The 20742-nt window shown below is 48.8% G+C and overlaps 1 protein-coding gene across 2 annotated transcripts in view; it reads right to left on the minus strand.

The window, feature by feature from the left end:
• The window catches only part of DYRK1A (dual specificity tyrosine phosphorylation regulated kinase 1A), a 551386-nt gene that overhangs the window by 161154 nt on the left and 369490 nt on the right, over nt 1–20742 (minus strand). For both annotated transcript variants that reach the window (XM_085621267.1, XM_085621268.1), the window contains exon 9: nt 17560–17706. In XM_085621267.1, the coding sequence (XP_085477393.1) occupies nt 17560–17706 (147 nt within the window). The remainder of the gene's footprint in view (nt 1–17559; nt 17707–20742) is intronic.

Below are 20742 nucleotides of genomic sequence, written 5' to 3' on the forward strand. Positions count from 1 at the left end.
GCCACCCCAGTTCAGACATGGCCATATGCAAATCAGTCTGACCCTGTGCCTCATGGGAACAGTCCAGCCCGAACTGCCAAGCCATGCCTTCCCTGGACCGGAAACAAGCTTCCTAGGACCTGTTTCTGGCATTTCAGCCGTCTTCAGCCAGGCTTGCTTAAATCCAGTGGCAAAGTGAGCAAGGGACTGTTCCCATGAGGCACAGGGTCAGACTGATTTGCATATGGCCATGTCTGAACTGGGATGGCAGAGTGGGCTAAAGAACGGTGATGGATTAAACCCAGATCTGTTGACTGGGTGTGAGTGTTTGATTGGTTCTGATGCTCCGTCCATCACTACCCCCTTTTGTACTGCTTTGTTCGCCATAAGTTGGCAGGGTATGCTCAGACGTGAGTCCCTTGCTCACTTTGCCACTGGATTCAAGCAAGCCTGGCTGAAGACGGCTGAAATGCCAGAAACCGGTCCTAGGAAGCTTGTTTCTGGTCCAGGGAAGGCATGGCTTGGCAGTTCGGGATGGACTGTTCCCATGAGGCACAGGGTCAGACTGATTTGCATACAGCCATGTCTGAACTGGGGTGGCAGAGTGGGCTAAAGAATGGTGATGGATCAAACCCAGATTTGTTGACTGGGTGTGAGTGTTTGATTGGTTCTGATGCTCCGTCCATCACCACCCCCTTTTGTACTAAATATTAATCCCAAGCATTAGCCTTATGCCTGCTCCATATGTTGTTCATGTTTTCCTTCATCCTCTGCCTTAACTATGTTGTGGGGTTGGAGGGTATAGACAGTGACATGAAGCCAGTTGATTTAGATAAGTGGTTGAGAAGAACAAGTTACTAACCTTCGGTAACGATGTATCTGTAAGAAACATTAGTTAGTTAGATTCCTCACCTTAGAATATCCCCAGGCGTCAGACTGGATCCGGAAGATTTTTCGTCAGCAATACCCCTTGCGCGTCGCTAGGCGTCGTCTGCGGCTCCGCGTCCGTCGTCGGCGTCGTGCGCCGGGATGACGTCGTCGGAGTACTTAGACGCCGCCCTCGCGCGCTGACGTCAGTTCTTGTACATAGCCTTCCGCGCCAGGAACGCAGAGCCATGCAAAGACCGACACTGGTGCCAAAAATAAAATCTAGGGGCCTGAAAGGACAACCTTAACCCTAGATGTCAGTTCGCAGAACGGGGAGGATGGGAGGGTCGGTGAGGAATCTAACTAACTAATGTTTCTTACAGATACATCGTTACCGAAGGTTAGTAACTTGTTCATCTGAAAGAAACACGTTAGTTAGATTCCTCACCTTAGAATAGATACCCAAGCAATACCATCCCCGGTGGTGGGTCTGCGAACCAAGATCACACCAGAAAGTCCTGGAGGACAGAACGGCCAAAGAAGCCATCCCTCCGGACTTGGCTGTCAAGGCAATAATGCCTGGCAAACGTGTGTAGCGAAGCCCACGTCGCCGCCTGACAGATGTCCTGCAAAGGGACTCCCCGTCCCAAGGCAGTAGTAGCCGCTGTGGCCCGAGTAGAATGGGCGCGCAGCCCAACAGGAGGGTCCTTTTTAGCCAAGGAATAGCAGATTTTGATACACAAAACGACCCACCGAGAGATGGTTCGTTTGTGCACAGCTTTCCCCTTCTTAGCGCCCACGTACCCAACAAAAAGCTGGTCGTCCACCCGGAACTGTTTTGTGCGGTCCAGATAGAAGGAGAGCGCACGTTTTGGGTCCAGACGGTGGAGCCTCTCTTCCTCTTTGGAAGGATGCGGAGGCGGAAAGAAGGTGGGCAAGGTGACAGACTGCCCAAGGTGAAATGGAGTCACCACTTTAGGAAGAAAGGAGGGACGAGGCCGAAGGACAACCTTGTCCGGATGAACAGATAGAAAAGGAGGCTTTGAAGATAAAGCCTGGAGCTCACTCACCCGTCTAGCCGAGGTGATGGCTACCAGAAAAGCAGTCTTTAGAGTGAGAAGACGAAGAGGGCAATTGTGAAGAGGCTCAAAGGGAGCGCACATCAGGAATGTCAAAACCAGATTCAAGTCCCACTGAGGCATTACAAAAGGGACAGGAGGGAACGTGTGTGTAATGCCTTTGAGAAAGCGTGTAACCACAGGGGACTTGAAAAGAGAAGGCTGATCAGGAAGCCGCAAGAAGGCGGAGATGGCAGCAAGATAACCTTTCAGGGTGCCCAGGGCAGAGCCCTGCCGGGCCAGAGAAAGAAGGAAGAGGAGAACCTCAGAAAGAGGGGCGGAAAGGGGATCCACAGCCTTTGCTGTGCACCATGCCACAAATTTGTTCCACCGGCAGGCGTATACCGACTTTGTGGAGGGACGCCTGGCTGCCAGAATGATATCACAGACTTCAGGAGGCAAGTCAAATGGCATCAACTGCCGCCGCTCAATCTCCACGCATGGAGGTGGAGGCTGGACAGGTTCGGGTGGAGGACCGTCCCCTGCTGCTGCGACAGAAGATCCTCCCGAAGGGGCAGACGTATCGGGGGATCGGTCAACAGACTGAGTAGCTCGGGATACCAGTATCTTCGTGCCCAATCCGGAGCCACCAAGATGACTTGGGCCCGGTCGTGCCTGATCTTCTTCAGCACTCTGGGCAGAAGTGGTATAGGCGGAAAGGCGTACAACAGACCGCAACTCCACTCGTGACGAAAAGCGTCGCCGAGCGAGTGCCGCCTTGGAAATTCCAACGCGCAGAACTGCTGACATTGCGCGTTCTCTTCGGTGGCGAATAGATCTAACCAAGGCTCTCCCCACTGCTGAAAGAGGCCTTGCACCACTTCGGAGTTCAGACGCCATTCGTGATCCATCATGCACCGGCGGCTGAGTTCGTCTGCTCTGGCGTTCAGAGAGCCCGCCAGATGTTGAACCACCAGGGTGACGCCCTGGTGTTCCAGCCATGTCCAGAGGCGCAGAGCCTCCTGACAAAGGGTCCACGACCCCACCCCGCCCTGTTTGTTGCAGTACCACATGGCGGTGGTGTTGTCCGTGAACACCTGCACGACACTTCCCCTGACAGAGGGAAGGAAGGCTTTCAGTGCAAGCCGGATCGCTCTCAACTCCAACAGGTTGATGTGGAGACGAGACTCCGCCGGAGACCAGAGGCCTCTGATCTCCGCCTCTCCCATATGGCCACCCCATCCCAAGAGGGACGCATCCGTCACTACGACATGCTCCGGTTGGGGAAGGGAGAGGCTCTTGCCCTTGACCCACTCGCGGTCCGTGAGCCACCACTGCAACTGCTGTGCAGTACCCTCCGAGATCAAGACATGGTCGGACAGGTTGCCGTGATGCTGGGCCCACTGAAACTTCAGGTCCCACTGCAGAGCCCGCATGCGCCGCCTGGCGTGATGCACTAGTAGGATGCAGGAGGCCATCAGCCCCAGAAGCCGCAACACTAACCTGACCGAAACCCGGGATAGAGGCCGAAAGATGGGAATCAGGGCCTGTATATCCCGGACCCGCTGTTCCGGTGGATGGACCCGGAACTGCGCCGAATCGAGAACCGCTCCGATGAAGAGGAGCTTCTGAGAGGGACTCAAGTGCGACTTCGGCACGTTGATGGAAAACCCCAGCAAATGCAGGAGATCCGCCGTAGTCTGGAGGTGGGAGACGACTGCCTGGGGCGAGCCCGCCTTCAACAACCAGTCGTCGAGATAGGGGAAGACTGGGACCCCTGATCTGCGCAGATGAGCTGCGACCACCGCCATCACTTTCGTGAACACCCGAGGGGCACTGGTGAGGCCGAAGGGGAGCACGGTAAACTGAAAGTGCTCTTGGCCCACCGTGAACCGCAGGTAACGCCGGTGGGCCGGCAGGACGGGAATGTGGAAATATGCGTCCTGCAAGTCCAACGCTACCATCCAGTCTCCAGGGTCTAGGGCAGCTAAAACCTGAGCCAACGTTAGCATCTTGAACCTTTCCTTTCGGAGGAAGGCATTGACGTTCCGGAGGTCCAAGATAGGGCGCAGGCCCCCCTTGCCCTTCTTGGGAACCAGAAAGTAGTGGGAATAACAACCACGACCTACTTCTGGACTCGGAACGCGCTCGACGGCCCCCTTGGCCAAGAGAGCCGAAACTTCCTCGCGGAGAAGATCCAAATGATCCCCCGAGATACGGTGGTGCTGCGGTGGCATGGCTGGAGGGGTCGTCTCGAAGGGGAGGGAGTAGCCCCTTCGGACGATTTGCAGCACCCACCTGTCCGATGTTATGGACCGCCAGTGGAGCAGGTGATGGCGAACTCTGCCGCCCACTGGCGTGGTATGGGCCTGAAAGCTCGGACTAGGAAGGCTTTGAGGCGGATGCTGCCGGGGTGGATGTGGGCTGACCACGTCGGCCTCCATTTCCGCCACGGCGGAAGCCACGTCCACGACCGCGCGCAGGTTGGTTCTGCGGCTGGTGGCTTTGCGAACGTGAGGAGGCGCCCCTTCCTTGGCCACGAAAGGGGCGAAAAGCGGAGGTGTGCGCCCGCGGAGCCGAGAGGCCCAAGGACTTGGCCGTAGCCCGGGAGTCCTTAAAGCGGTTCAGCGCACTGTCCGCCTTCTCACCAAACAGGCGAGTGCCATCAAAGGGCATGTCCATGAGGGTGTTCTGGACATCCCCGGAAAATGACGTGGACCGCATCCAGGCATGGCGGCGGAGCGCCACCGTGGTGGAAATCGCCCGACCTAGCGAGTCCGTGGTGTCAAGCCCACATCTTATGGCGTGCCGTGCTGCATCCCTCCCATCGGCCAGAGCCTGGGTAAGACGCGTCCGGACCTCCTCCGGACACAGGGGCAGCACGTCCTCCACCGTATCCCACAGGGAATGGGAATAACGGTCCAAGAGACAGGCGGTATTTAAAGACCGCAGGCCCAAACTAAGGGACGAGAACAGTTTCTTGCCAAACTGCTCGAGTCTCTTGGAATCCCGGTCCGGCGGAGCGGTCGGGAAGGAGGATTGGGAAGTAGAGGCCTGGATAACCAGACTCTCGGGGGTGGGGTGTTGGGACAGGAAGCTGGGGTCGCCCGGAGCAGGGCGGTGGCGCCTGGCAACGTTCCTATCCACAGGAGGAACTGTGGAGGGCTTGGACCAGGTGCCCTGCAGAACGTCAGTGAGGGCCTCGTTAAACGGCAGCAGAGGCTCAGTGGAGCTTGCTGAGGTTTGAAGCACCTCAGTGAGGATGTTGGTCCTCACAGCCACGGCAGGCAACTCGAGCCCAAGGGCCTCAGCCGCCTTGCGCAGCACCACAGAAAATGCTGCACCCTCCTCCGAAGCCACGGTCGGAGGAGAAGTGAATCCAGCGTCTGGCGAGGTGTCCAGCCCGCTGGCCTCCCCCAGTTCATCTGCCCAGTCCTGAGAAAGCTGTGACTGAACAGCCAGAGGGTCCTCGAACCCCTCCCAGTCGCCCCCTTCTTCCGATTCCTGATAAACAGGAGGAATGATCGGAACCGGACTGTAGAGATGGTAGGTCTCTAGCGGCGTCGGATGCGGCGTCGGCGGACGCCGTGCCGGCGTCGGGTCCGGATGAGGGCTAAACTGGGGCGTCGGCGTCACAGGCGTCGGCGTCGGCGGCGCCGGTGACGGCGTCGGTGGTTCAGGCGTCGGCGCCGGTGGAGGAGTGACAAGGTCAACCGGCGTCGACTGGGGCCCAGGCATGGGCCCCGCGGGGACCTGCGGCGTCGAGATCGGAGTCGTCGACGGCGCCGGGGCCGGAGCCGCCGGCACGCGAGGTCGCCCAGTCGAGCCCGCGGGGCCCGAAGGCGCGCCAGCGGGCGTCGACGGCGGGGCCAGGCTCCTCATGGCCGAGAGGAAGGCACTGATCTCCGCCGGCGCCGCGTCAGCCCCAGGGACCGGAAGGTATGGGGGCGGACGCGGCACCTGCGGCTCCGCCGGAGCCGCGGGGGTGGAACCACTTGGACCCTCGGCCGAGTCGCGCGACCGGCGAGGGGAGTCCGAAGAGCGATGTCGCCTCTTGGACTTCTTTGAGTGTTTGGACTTACCCGACGACTTGGAGCCCGACGATCGATGGTGGCGTCGGCTAGGGCTCCGCGAGCGATCCTTGGACCTCCTCCTGGACCGGGATCGCGCACGACGCGGAGCCGAGTGGCGAAGCTCGAGAAGCTTGCGGGACCGCTCCCGCCTAGCCTTCGAAGTCAAGGCCTGACAGTCGTTGCACGACTCCGCGTCGTGGTCGAGGCCTAAGCAGTAGAGGCACCGGCGGTGGTGATCGGTCACCGACATCAGTCGATGACAATCCTCACAAGCCTTGAACCCAGGCATCCTACCGGCACCAGATGTCGACAGACAAGGATCAAAAATGATCAAAAAGATTTAGTCAAAAAAGACTAAAAGGGGTAGCTCTCCCGGATCTGCGCTTACTGGCGGGGAAAAAAGAAGAACTGACGTCAGCGCGCGAGGGCGGCGTCTAAGTACTCCGACGACGTCATCCCGGCGCACGACGCCGACGACGGACGCGGAGCCGCAGACGACGCCTAGCGACGCGCAAGGGGTATTGCTGACGAAAAATCTTCCGGATCCAGTCTGACGCCTGGGGATATTCTAAGGTGAGGAATCTAACTAACGTGTTTCTTTCAGATTTGTTTTTTTTCCATTCTCTGGAATAAATTAACTGCAAATCATACAAAAGTAATTCCAAAGTTTTAAAGCTGCCATTTTCAGGCATTTCCCTGCCTCTATTGTAGGGCAGCTGAAAGTCATGATAGGAAGATGTCCCAAATTATAACTGGTTTCAGGATCAATATACTAATCGCCATACATCTTGATAAGGTGAAATTGTATCAGTCTTCAATAAATCCTTCATAAACAGAGGACTACATGTACACTATAAATACTTCTATTATGCACCTGCAGACAACTACTTCAACTCTATCATGTTTTCAGGGTGGTCCTCAATCATCAGACACTCACATTTGAAATTAATTTCGAGGTTGATCCTTAACCTTTTCTTCGAAACCGATCCATGTGCTGAGGCCAACCCTCTGAGGTCTGCCCTCATGTGGAAATCAAGCTTGTATTCTGAGGTAGATCTTGAAATCAAGGTGTAATCGCCTTTGGATACTGATCCTCCAGAGTTTGATCATTGGGCTGTTTCTCCAGTTTAAGGCACTTGTTTTCAAGAAACCAAAATAAGTTAGTCCTCAGGACTGATGGTGTATGAGAAATAAGATACTTTCCTGTAAATGCAGTTATCCAGTACTGGTATCTTTCATAGATTCACATGCTTGAATCATTCCCCGTTGAAGTAGGAGTCCCATGATACTAAAAATAAAGCAGTATGAACAATTTCCATAAGCTATTATGGAGACACAGAATAATAATTCCTATAAATAGTACTGAATATGTTAAACTTTTTTAATGGTCAATCAGTAAGATCACATTTGAAACACAGGTCATTTGTAAACCTCAATGAACACCTCTATAGAAAGAGGCTCACCTTAGTGGAATAAACGGCTCAAACTGCCACAATTGCATTGTAAATCTTTTACATTTGAAATAATAAAGAAACATACATGATATTTTCATGATACAGATAAAGAAAACTGCTTTCAGTTTGCTTTGAAAACCACAACCATTATTTTCAAAGGTAAAAAGGCAAGATCATAGAGGCAGATTAGCCTAGAGAGGCTGCATATAGAACAAATGGAAAAATTGGCGCTGTGTCTTTAAGACCTCCAGCAACCCCCAGGCTCCCCTCATGCACCACAGGTGACCGTTAGGTCAGTTCTTTTGGATGGCGTATAGCAGTGTAAACACAGCATGGGTAACAGATTCATATATATGGCCATGGTATTTGTCCGGGGAGGAGGGAGGGTTGCTTATGACTTTGATGAGTATACCCCTGGAAGAGAACTAAGATTACAGGTAACTAACTTATCCTTCTCTTCCAGGGGATACTCATCAATAGTCATAAGCACTGAAGAGAGTAGCAAGCCCATCCCCAAACCCTGTGGACGAATACCAGCATATCATGTTATTTACAAAACATATATTACCCAAAGAAATTTCTCAAGGATGCTTGTCCAAATTGAGCATCAGAATCAAGGCAATAACGACGTGCGAAAGTGTGAACCGAACGCCATGTGGCTGCTTTACAAATTTCCTGAATAGGTACATTTCTAAGCATCGCTACCGTAGCAGCTTTTCCTCTTGTAGAATGAGCTCTCTGCTTGCCTGGGAGCTGTGTGCCAGCTGATAGGATAACATGATACATGACACTATCCATCTAGCAATGGAACTTTTAGAGGCAGGAAAACCAGTGTTCAAAGGACCATAATTAACAAACAACCTCTCCGCCTTTCGTACACTTTTTATTTTATCTAGAAAACATTTTAACACTTTTTAGATCTAGAGAGTGCAAAGCTCTCTCAGCAGGAGTGACAGGGTTCGCAAATAAAGTAGGAAGAGTGATTGACTGGTTGATGTGAAACTCCAAGACCACCTTAGGACAGAACCTCGGGTGAGTTCTAAGCACCACTCTGTTCGCATGAAATACGAGAAAAGGCTCCGAAGAGCACAAGGCTTGTATCTCGTTCACCCTGCGAGCAGATGCGATTGCCACGAGAAAAGCAGTCTTCCATAAAAGATGTTGCAGGGAGGCTTTGTGGATAGGCTCGAATGGGGGACCCATTAACTTTGAGAGAACCACATTAAGCTCCAAGGAAGGAGATGGAGACCTAACTGTTGGGTAGACCTTTTTTAGACCCTCCAGAAGTCCTTAACAACTGGCATATGAAAGAAAGAAGCCTGACTGTCTATATGCTGTTATCGCTGCCAGGTGAATGTTAATGGATGAATATTGCAAACCTGCTTTGGCCAAATACAGTAAGTATGGTAACAGTACCTGTTCCTGACCTCGAATAGGGTCACAACCCTTAACAGTACACCACATGTAAAAATGCTTCCACTTAAAAGCTTAAGACTTTCTCGTAGAAGGTCTCCAAGCCTCCTTCAAGATCTGCATGCAGTCTTGTGAGAGACCTAAATGTCCATATTGGATGAACTCAGGAGCCATGCTGCTAACCTCAGTGACAGCAGGTTGGGATGGAACACCTTGCTGCCCGCCCTGGTCAGCAGATCCGGATGACATGGTAACCTCCTGTGTGGTACTTTGGACAGATGAAGCAGGTCCGGGTACCACCATTGGCGAGGCCAGTCTGGCGCAACCAGGATCATCTTCTTCTTGGATTCGTACAGTTTCCTGATCACCAGGGGAATGAGGAGAATTGGTGGAAAGGCGTAGAGTAATGTCTCCGACCAGTATATCAGAGAATTTCCCTTGGAGCCTGGTTGCAGGTATCTAGAGGCGAAGAGGCTGCATTTTGCGTTTTCTGCATCCACAAAGAGATCTATGTCTGGTGTTGCCCAGCTGCGAAAGAGGTCCTGCGCTACTTTCGTTTTAGCACCCAGTCATGCGCTTCTGCGAAATGCCTGCTTAGGCCGTCCGCTTGGACGTTGAGGACGCCTGGTAGGTGAACTGCGGAGATCCTCATGTCTCGTGCTAGAAGCCACTTCCAAATCGCTTGCGCTTCCAGGGACAGGGGTCTGGGCCTGGTGCCCCCCTGCTTGTTCAAGTAATACATCATTGTTGTATTGTCCGCCTGAACAAGCAGAGCAGTCGATTTGATGGAAAGAAAGAACGCCTTGAGAGCCAGATGAACCGCCCTGAGCTCCAGCATGTTTATGTGGTATAGCTGTTCTCTTTCTGACCACAGTCCTTGTATCTGCAGGGACCCCATTCAGTGATTATGACTATTGAGGAGTATCCCCTGTAAGAGAAGTGTGAGTGCCTTTCCACGTTGCAGCTCTGCAGATTTTCTCTAGTTGAATGCCTGAAAACATAGCAGCTGAGATAGAGAATGCGCTTGATGAATGCGCTCTAACTTTCCTTGCCAAAGGTTTTCCTGCTTGTCATGGCAAAACTGTATTGTAGCGGTGACCCATTTGGCAATGGTCGCCTTAGTAACTGCAGTGCCTTGTCGACCGTGCCCATAAGTAACAGAAAATATTGGTCAGTCTTGCGGCTATTCTTATTCCTTTGCAGGTAGAATTTAAGTGTAAGTAGAGTCTATTCTGCTGGTGTGGCTGGATTGGGAAAGAGTCCTGAGAATAACAGGTTTGTTTAGGTGGAATTAAGACAGAACCTTAGAGATGAATTAAGGATTCTTTCAGAGGACCACGAAGTCATTTGTGAAACATAGAAAAGGTTGCTTGATAGTAAAAGCCTGTATTTCACGGACTCTCCTGGTAGATGTTAGTGCGAAGAGAAGAGCAACCTTCCACGTTAGAAATTGGATGTCCGCCCCTATGAATGGGTTCAAAAGGTTGCTGCATCAGTAGTGATCGAACTACATTGAGATGCCACTCCGAAAGGATGCGCTCTCACCGGAGAAAAGGTTCGGAAGAGCCCTTTCATTAATTGCCTTCTAATTCTGGGAAACAAAGAGAGGAAGTCTTAGGTGAGTGTCTGTATCGAGGTATGGCTGAGAGATTGACCTTCATGGATGAATAGACCAGGCCTGATTTAGCCAGGGAGGGTAGGTATGGTAGAATTTGCTCTGGAGTAGCGAGGTATGGATGCAAATGGTTTTGATGGCACCAATGACAGAAGTGCATCCATTTTAATCTCTATGACTTGTTGGTGCTTTCTGCTTGAGACCTGGCAAGAATATCTTTACATTCCTGTGTAAATTCAGATGCCGAAACTCATTGAATTCAGGGGCCACACATGCAACTGAAGAGATGCTAGCTCCGGGTGACATATCTGGGCCCCCAAGCAATTGGTTAGCTGAGTTGGCGTCGGTAGAAGGCGAATGGATTAGGCTTCTGAGAGGAGAAGCTCCTAAAACAGTGCTGTCTGGGCCATCTGGGGGTGATCTGTAGAAGGCAACAGCATTCGGCTCTCATTTTGGTGAGTACTTTGGGAATCAATTGGATGGGGGCGGGGAGGGGGGGAAGGGGGCAGCCATAGGCATATATCCTGGACCATTGCATTGAAAGGGCATTCCCCCGTGATCCTGGGAGAGGGAATCTGCTGGTGTAGAACCGGTGTTTGGTATCGTTCATTGCGAACCGGTCCAAGGCTGACCCCCACCCCCTCCCTTGTGCAAATACCATGTCCAGTTGATCGTGGTTTACCTCTCACTCATGTAAACTGTCCTTTGTCCTGCTGAGGGCATCTGCTAGTGTGTTTCGAAGCCTTGGGACATGCTCGGCTTTCAGGGATATTCTATGCTCTTAAATTCCAAAGCTCTTGTGCCTCCTCAGATAAGAGTTAGAGATTTGGTTCCTCCCTGCTTGTTGATGTAGAACATGGTTTTTGTGTTGTCCGTATGGATCAGCACCAATGATGCAGCTATCAGAGGCAGGAAAGCCTGCAGGGAAAGGAATATGGAGTTCTAATCTGCTGATATGCATTAGTCGTTGGGATGAGTACCATTTCCTTTGATTCTGGAGGCCTCCACAACTCTCAATAGAAGCATCTGTGGTGGTGATAGAGTCTGGAACCAAAGGTAGAAATGAGAGGCCTTGTGAAAGATGTGACCTTAGGCTCGAACATTTGAACGCCCGCCTAATGGGTTCCAGTGATAGAGATCATGTTTCCGAAGGGTCTCTTAGCTTGAATGCATTGCAGTTGAAGCTCCTCTTGCAGTGTGGCCTTAAATGAAGATGAGCTAGAGAAGGCGATTGTGGAAGAAAGTATGCCTTGGAGCGACTTGCATAGCCTCACTGAAGGACCCTTCTTTTTTGTTAAGTTCCGTGCCTAACGTGCCAACCATTACCGAGAGAGGATGGCTTTGCTCTGAATTGTGTCTAGCTCGCCTCGAAGGAACATTATTGATTGACAGGGAATGATCGACTACTTCCGTTGGTTTATAGTAAGGCCTAGCTTGTGGAAAAGTGTTATGCAGGGTTCTGTAGCTTTGGCAGCTTGTAGAGATGTCAGAGCTTTTACAAGCCAGTTGTCCAAGTATGAGAATACTTAATGAACTTGGTTTTGTAAAGCTGCTGCGACTAGGACCAGACACGTGGTGAATATCCTCAGAGCGGATTTCAGGTCGAAGGGAAGGACCGTGAATTTCTAATGGGCACCAACTATTGTAAATCTGAGGTACTTCCTGTGTTTGGGGTGGATAGGGATAAGGAAATAAGCGTCTTCAGGAAAGTCATGTAATCCCTACTGTTGAGGCGCTGAAGAATATTTGAAAGCGTAATCATCCTGAATGTTGGGTTCTGGAGGAATTTGTTGAGAAGTCTGAGATCTAAAATGTGTCTCCACTCATCGGATTTCTTAAGTATCAGGAAAAAAACACGAGTAAAAAAACCTTTTCCTCCTTGCGCCTCAGGATCTTCTATTGCTCCCTTGATGAGCATAATCTTTTCTTCCTGCTTTAATAAGTTTAGACGTGGGGGGTGCGATCCATTGGGCAATGTGTTTGCTGGCCGTTGTAAAAACTCTAGATTACGGCCATAGGTTATTAAATCCAGTACCTATCTGTCTGTTGTGATGTTCTGCCACTGATGAATGTGATTGGAGATTTTTGCACCAACAAGGTGGAAGGGGGGGATGGACAGTAGCTGGTACCAGACTGCTGTCATGGTTTGCGACCTGAGCCGTGACCCTGGGATTGTGACTTCCTGTGAGAGCCCTGTCTGAAGAAGCCAACTGTTGTTGGTTGCTGATAAGTTGGTTGCTGCTAGCCTTGTCGATATTGCGTCTGGTAGGTCTGGTACTGCTGGGTGCATTAGTAAGCACCTCTATAACTGGAAAAACCCTGTCCACGCGCTCCTCGAAAGGACACCTTACGATATTGCAGGGTCCTCAGCGACTTGGCTGCATCTGTTTTAATGGCCAACAATGGGTCATCAATTTGTTTCCAGAACAAAGTGTCGCCATTGTATGCCATGTCCAGGATTTTAGCTTTTACCTCAGGTTGAAATGATGTTGCTCTATGTTATCACTAGAGCCTTAAAACCGATGCACCGGCCAGTTGTCCAAAGCCTGAGGTGGCTATGTTTATGGCGCAGTTGATAACTTCAGCAGCTGCACGTTCCCCTTATGCTTTTTTTGCTTCCTGCCTTTATGCTCAGGGATGAGATCAAACATGGGCCCCAATATCGGACTATATCTGTTGGTCATAACTGCCTAGAATGGCCAAGGATTCCGAAGTACACATGGTTATCATCGACATGGATGAAAAGCGCTTTCCGATACTATTCAAGCCGTGCCCTTCTTTATCGGACTGGGATGTGATGGGGTTCAGGATTCTTTGACCTTCTCTGTGCAGCTTGAGAAATGATAGTCTGGTTTGGGGGTGTCCCGTTGAGCATGCAGGGGAATCCTCTGGTGCGCTATATTTTTTGTCTTGGTGTGCTATATTTTTTGTCTATCCAAGGTAAAACAGGCACCACTTTGGCTGGCAATTTCATAACTTTAAGACTCTTGCCAGATGTGGTCGATAATCGGGATGGCATGAACTGACTTCCTTGTTTGTTCTTTAAAGTCAGAGGAAGCAGCCTGATTGCTTCACTAGGATAGGCCGATGAAATCTGGAAGCAGCACTATCCATTAAGTTATGAAAACCTCCTATATTCTCAGGAGGAGATTCGGAAGGATGATATGGAGGTAGCAATGGTGTGGGTATAACAATTGTCCCATTCATCCGTAGTTGGTGGAGGATTCTGAATTTCACCCACTTCCACGTCATCTTCAGAAGAGGATGGATCATTCCTAGGAGGAGCTGGTATGATAGGACAAAGCATCAACCTAAGAGTGAGAAGAGGCAATATTGGCGCAGACTGCACAATAGGTGGCGGCTCAGCAATATGTTCCTCTTGAGGTTGCGGGAAGAGTTTCCTGAAATCTGTCAACATGGCTTCCCACTCCTGAAAAAAGGAAAGTGGTACTTGAGGAGATTCTTGTCTAGGAGTGTCTACATAATACCTGCACTGGTGGTATTGTTTAGGAGGCACTGGGTAGTAATGCTGGTATTATTATTCCTCATCATAATAGTCTTCAGTCTTCTCCTGCCATTTTACGTTCAGCTCTGAGGGACTATGAGCTGTCCAAAAAGGAGCGTCGTCGTCCATTTCTTCTGTGTCCAGCAAGTGACTAGGGTGCAAACGTGAAACTTTGCTTGTTGACGTAAGCTCAGGCTGTAGAGATGTCTTGCTCAATTTCGAACTGTGTTGTGTTGGCGTCGACGGTCCAGTCATCGGTTCTATTTCTTTAGAAGCCTTCGTCTATGTCATGAAAGGCGTCGCAGGGTGTGACGCTAACGGATCCGTCGCCAACGGGGTCATAATTGGCGACGGATTCTATGTCATTGGTAGTATCATCGTTCACTAGATCTTCTTCGACGGAATCCATGTTGTTGACTAAATGGGCATCTAGTATAATGGGGTGACCCAGTACCCCTCAGAACCTGGGTGTACAAGAATGTGGAGAATGTGGTTCTGTCGGGGTACAGAGTTGATTCCTGGTACACTGAATTATAACCAATAAAACAACGATACTCCAAACTTTTCACCAATAATCAATAAAACGAAAAGACCAAATGAGTCACAAAACGAAAACCACACCAAAAATAAATCTAACAACGTTTGCATTTAAGGATAGATCCATGTTTTTTTACATTTTATGGTGTCGAGCTGACATTAGACGGCTGTCAAAGTTCATGAACATACAATTTCTTCCAACGGCGCAAGTGATATGGTGCAAAAAGTGCTAAATGTGAGCAAGATCTATACAGTGCTGCAAGAATTGCTGAAATTGGTCATTCAGAGGACATCCATCACTAGGTACATGAAGGGCCACACCGCTTGGGATTTTAAATTTCCATTTCACGTGGGGTGGAGAGAGTAAGGTCAGGATTATCACCCTCTCCCCAATACTGAATAAATGGTCCTTAGTTTATGAGTCTGGATGTGGGAATTTCAGCAGTCTTACAAACGTGGGATTGTAAAATTCTTCTCTGAAAGCACCTTATGGAGACAATATTCTTGAGCCAACACAGTAGAGTACCCCCAATGTGATCCTTTGATGTGTAGTAGTCATCTTACACCGAAAGTTGACACTATGACTTATCACTGTCCTGGGGCAAGCAGAGATTGCCGACCCCAAAGAAAGTATTTCCATGATTAGTGGTAGTAATGGAAACAATAGGAATTAAAAAGGGTATATTTCAATACATAAGGTTATTGCTGCCCATCGACCGCCCTCTAAGATGATCTCATTTCTCCAATTAAATGAAAGTGAGAACCTTCAAATTATGTAGATCTGGGTTTAACTGATCGCCACATATTCCATTTCCTCAATTGCTCAAGCTCATGTATTCCATTTCCTAAAGCAAACACCTCTGAAATCAATGTTAAAAAAAACATCCTAAAGAATGTACATGGCTACAGTCTGGCTGCATAAACAGATGCAGTTCCGGGTCCAATGTGGGTATCCACAAGGGATCATCCTCTGGTGCCAGTGGCATGGGCATCAGGGTGGCAGAAAGCAGCATGAATTGTAGAGACAGACAGGAAGTCTGTACCGGAAAGAAAGAATAAGCCGAGGAGGGACCCATAGATGGTAACCCAATTAATTGAAGGCATCAGCGGTTCCATGGGGCCCAAAGGCAACCCAGAGGGAGCCGGAAGCACACTGAGTATTTGTAACCTGACCTCTTTGAAAGCTGTGACCTGCTGTAGGGTCTATGAAGGCACAGGGAACTAAGGCATGTCGGGATCAGCTGAGGATCCTGCTCTGAATTGAGATGGAGTCTTACAAATGAAAGAGTGCACTTATCACAAAACTCAAGCCAAGGACAAAAGACATCATTTGGGTTCATGACCGGCATCTGCTTCCTGCAGCCACAGCACACCTAAATCCATCATTTTCGGCGAAGAGACATAGTTCCCTAGCATACTATAAAAAAAAGTCTGGAAGTCGGCGAAAAACCCAACCAACTTGGGAAAAGAGTTCCGGATCTGCCTCAACAGGTACGAAAAGTATGAAACTGAAGTCAGCGGTTGTATGCACTCCGCTCTATCACTTCCAGGGTGTTATGCAGCCAACACAGAGCTGCATGACACAATCTAGAGGCACATGGGAGTAGTGCGGCACAACAAATCTCTGAACCCAGTATGCCGCCGGAGCAATAATTTGAAGTGAGGAATCTGCAGTTACAAGTATCCATCAGAATTAATCTGATGTATTTTTTTTTGCCAGTTACTATATGAGAGAAGGTGTAGACTAATAAATAGCAAAAACTTTACTTTTAATGAAATGCAATTGTTACAACCGCAATAGCCTGATAATCTCAGGGTAGTAATTAGAATGGTTCGAATCAACACCAACCAGTAACCAAATGGCTGTTGGTTGAGAAACTCAATAACGTAATGCAACTAGGTTAGAGAGTAAAGGAACAGTTGCAAACCAATACAACATGTTTGCAAAGCTCTTTAAAAACAAAATCAGATAACCCTAGTCCAATCAGGTAAATGCTTCTAACCAATCTAAATTATACTGGAGGAGATTTAAAAAAGGGATCAGTGCAATGACTCACTAGCAAATCTTTCAAGAGGTTGCATCAGAGAGAATTATGGCAAGAAAAATTACTAGACTCATTTGTTAAAACCGTAATTATTTAAGCTGATCCAGAAAACTGAAAATCATATACAGAACATATGGTGTAGAGCAAGTTCTTCATGCCTGCTCAAGTACAATATAACCACACTATTAAGTTCAAATTGTGTTTGAAGAGAAGAAACAACACTGCAGAAGTAGAAAAAGGCAGCCTAGAAGTCCTGTCCTATAGCAGTGTATCCCAACCTGTGTTCCGCGGACCCTTAGGGGTCCACAGAGCCTCCTCAGGGGGTCAGTGACTACTTCGAAAATAAAATATTAACAGATTAGTAAGGTTTATACAAATAAAGAATCAAAATGTACAATTACAAATTCTAAAACCTGCTGCAAATGTGAAGGAATTTGAAAAATGTGGCTAACTATTAAATCAGTATCCTCAAATTGATTTGTGGGAGAAGTGCAGGTGCATGACACAGAATATAGTATGGATGATGAGTGCCCTTGTTTAAATTTCAAAAAGCTCCAACCTTTCTATAAATACTTTTTATGTGTTTGCGAATTAAATAATAGGTGTCATAATTTGTGTATGTTTGATGAATGCTTTATGTATTTTTTGTGTAATGTTTTGCAATTCAAATCATCAATGCTTATGCTGGTATCCCTGCCTTCCAGTAATGACTCAGTGGGGTGTACCCCGATTCTAATAATGATTCAGTGAGGGCCTCTGGGTTCCAGTAATGATTAAGTGGGAGCCCCCAGAATTCAAAAGATTGAGAGCCACTATCTTATAGACTACTGATCCAAAATCTCCCCAAACAGGCATAGTGACACAAAGACAAACTGAAAAATCAGTTTCCAACCCCAGTGCCAGGTGGGTAGTAGCGAACAGGGCGGAAATCATATTTTGCCCACTCTAAAAAAATATCCGGTGGACAATAAACTTGTTTTTACACCAAGATCAAAAAGGACTAGTTTACATACCTCATTGGCCCCACTGAAGAGTGGCTCGCCAGTGTGCATTTCAACTAGTATACATCCAAGAGACCACATGTCAATTGCAAGGTCATAAGGCATTCCAAGTAGCACCTCTGGCGAGCGATAAAAACGGCTCTGGATATACTGATATATCTAAAAGTAAAATACAAACAAAAAGAATGAGCTTACAGCAAAATATTGACAATATTTAAGAACATGTAACATTTAAAAATGCCTTGATGAAACTGTATCCTCTGCTGAACAGAGTTTCTTCCTCGGTATGTTAAAATTGTCAAGTGCTTGATACCATCTTCTAAACTGCAGTGTTTGGTAATACAATGTTTTTGCTAGGTTCAGATAGGAAATGGAAATAAACTGCATTCTCAGAATGGTAAGTAGATATAATAGTCAATGAGCAATTTTATTATTTACGATGCAAGGGAGGGCTTTTATAAAGTTTGCATATTTCTGTCTTTAAGCTGACCCTTTATTGCTGGTAAATTTAAGAGTCCCAAATGTTTGCAGAGCCTCCTTCAACTAACAAATAAATTTAGCCATCCCAACCTCCTTATGCTGGAAGAGTAATACGCCGTCCATTTGGCAGTTGCTTGTCAATGGGGACTTATTACACTCACTTTAAAGGCAGGGGTCTCACAGGAGCACATATGCCCAAGAGGGGAGGTACTTTCATTGATCCTCTCCTTGACTACAATTGGCTGGCACTGGGAGGAGTTTAGTCAGAGGGGAAAAGAAATCTCAAAGAAATCTATTTAGATGTATGTAGTCCAGGTTACTTTTAACATGAGGTACCCTTTGATGAAGCAAATGTTTCAGTCTGGTAAACCATAGCTGGAGATACTGAGGGAAAGTCTTACTCATCAGTTTATGGATCACTAAGTTCAGTTCAGCAACAGTCCAACTCTACAGAACAGACTTGTGTAGAAAACTGTAAAACAATATATCTCTAAGAAACATAGGTTAGTTATAGATTCCTTACCTTGGAATTACCCCCAGGCGTCAGCCTGGATCCATAAAGTTTTTAGTCAGCAGTACCCCTGCGTGTCAGAAGGTGGCGTCTGTCGACTCCGCATTCGTCGTCGTGGTCACCAGGATGACGTAGCAGTAGCTACATAGATGCTGCCCTCGCGCGCTGACGTCAGTTCTGTACACGACTTTCCACACCAGAAGCGCAGAGCCATGCAAGACACTGGCCACTGGTGCACAAAACTAGGACCCTGAAATGATGTCCTTAACACTAGAAGTCAGTTTGTAGAACGGGGAGGATGCATGGGGCAGTAAGGAATCAATAACTAACCTTCGTTTCTTACAGATATAGCGTTTCCGAGGTAAGTAACTTGTTCATCTGAAAGTAACAGTTATAGATTCCTTACCTTCCTTAGAATAGATACCCCAGCAATACCAACCCCGGAGGTGGGTCTGCGATCTAAGTTCACACCAGAAAATCCTGGATAACAGAACGGCCAAAGAAGCAGTCTCTCCGGACTTGGCTGTCCAGGCAGTAGTGTTTGGTGAATGTGTGCAGCAATACCCACGTAGCTGCCTGACAGATGTCATTAAGGGGGACTCCCTGTCCCAAAGCAGTGGTAGCTGCTGTCGTCCTGGTGGAATGGACGTGCAGCCCCACTGGAGGCTCCTTCTTTGCCAAAGAATAGCAGGCTTTGATGCACAGTACGACCCACCTGGAGATGGTCCGTTTGTGCACGGCTCGACCTGTCTTAGCGCCCACGTAACCAACAAAGAGCTGGTCGTCCACCCGGAATAGTTTGGAGTGATCAGAGTAGAAGGAAAGTGCATGTTTTGGATCCAGACGGTGGAGCCTTTCTTCCTCTTTTGAAGGATGCGGAGGCGGAAAGAAAGTGGGCAAAGTGATGGTTTGGACAATGTGGAAATAAGTAACCTTCGGAAAAAAGGAAGGTCTAGTTCTCAGGACGACCTTGTCTGGATGGATGGTCAGAAAGGGAGGCTTGGAAAAAAGCTTGTAGCTCACTCACCATGCATGCAGAGGTGATGGCCACCAGAAAGGCAGTTTTCAAAGTGAGAAGTCTGAGAGTACAGTTATGTAGCGGCTCAAAGGGAGCGCACATGAAGAAAGGTAGAACCAAGTTCAAGTCCCACTGAGGCATTACAAAGGGAACAGGAGGAGAAAGATGAGTAATGCCCTTAAGGAATCTATTTACAACAGGGGACTTGAAGAGAAGGCTGAGCAGGAAGGCTAAGTAAGGATGAAATGGCCAAGAGGTAGCCCTTTAGAGTGCACAGAGCAGAGCCCTGCTGGGCCAAAAAAGGGAAGAGCAAGAGAACCACAGTAAGAGGGGTGAAAAGAGGATCCACAGCCTTTGCTGCGCACCATGCCACAAATTTGTTCCATCTGCATGCGTATACCGTCTTAAGGGAAGCCTGGCTGCCAAGATAACATTGCAGACTTTGGGAGGAAGGTCAAACGATGTCACCTGCCACCGCTCAATCTCCACGCAAGGAGGTGGAGGCTGGACAGGTTCGGGTGGAGGACCGTCCGCTGCTTTTGCGACGGAAGATCCTCCTGAAGAGGCAGTCTGATCGGAGGATCGAAGGCCATGTTGAGCAGCTCGGGATACCAGACTCTTCGTGCCAAATCCGGAGCAACAAGAATGACTTGGGGCCCGGTCACGCTTGATCATCTTCAGCTCTCTGGGCAGAAGTGATACAAGCGTTAAGGCGGGGATATATCCACATCCCCTGTACAGACAAGGACAGCCTGAGTGAGTGTGCCAACTAAGTTGTCATACCCCTCAGTTCCCAAGGTTAACCCAACTATTCCCTTGGGAGGTGCACTACCACTGCTGACTGTATTAGGGGGTGCAGGTGCCTTAGGGGCTGCAGTGGCAGGAGTTTGCCCTCCTTTCTTGGTGCACTCACTAAACCAGTGAGTCTTACTTTTACAGTATTGGCACCAACTTTTTGACTGGCCTTCTTGAGTCTTCTTTTTCTGCTGTGAAGCCTGACCCCCCCACCCTCTTTGGTTTGTTGGGGACCTGTCGAAGACTTCTGGTCATTTTGTTCACTCTTGTTACTACCCTTTTGGTCTGCTTTCTTCTGACCACCCTGGTTCTGCTTGACCCTTGTTCTGACCCATCTGTCTGCCTTCTTTCCCAATTCTTGGGGAGAGGTCAGATCTGAGTCAACAAGGTG

This window comes from Triturus cristatus, chromosome 8 (assembly GCF_964204655.1).
Source record: "Triturus cristatus chromosome 8, aTriCri1.1, whole genome shotgun sequence".
NCBI lineage: Eukaryota > Metazoa > Chordata > Amphibia > Caudata > Salamandridae > Triturus > Triturus cristatus.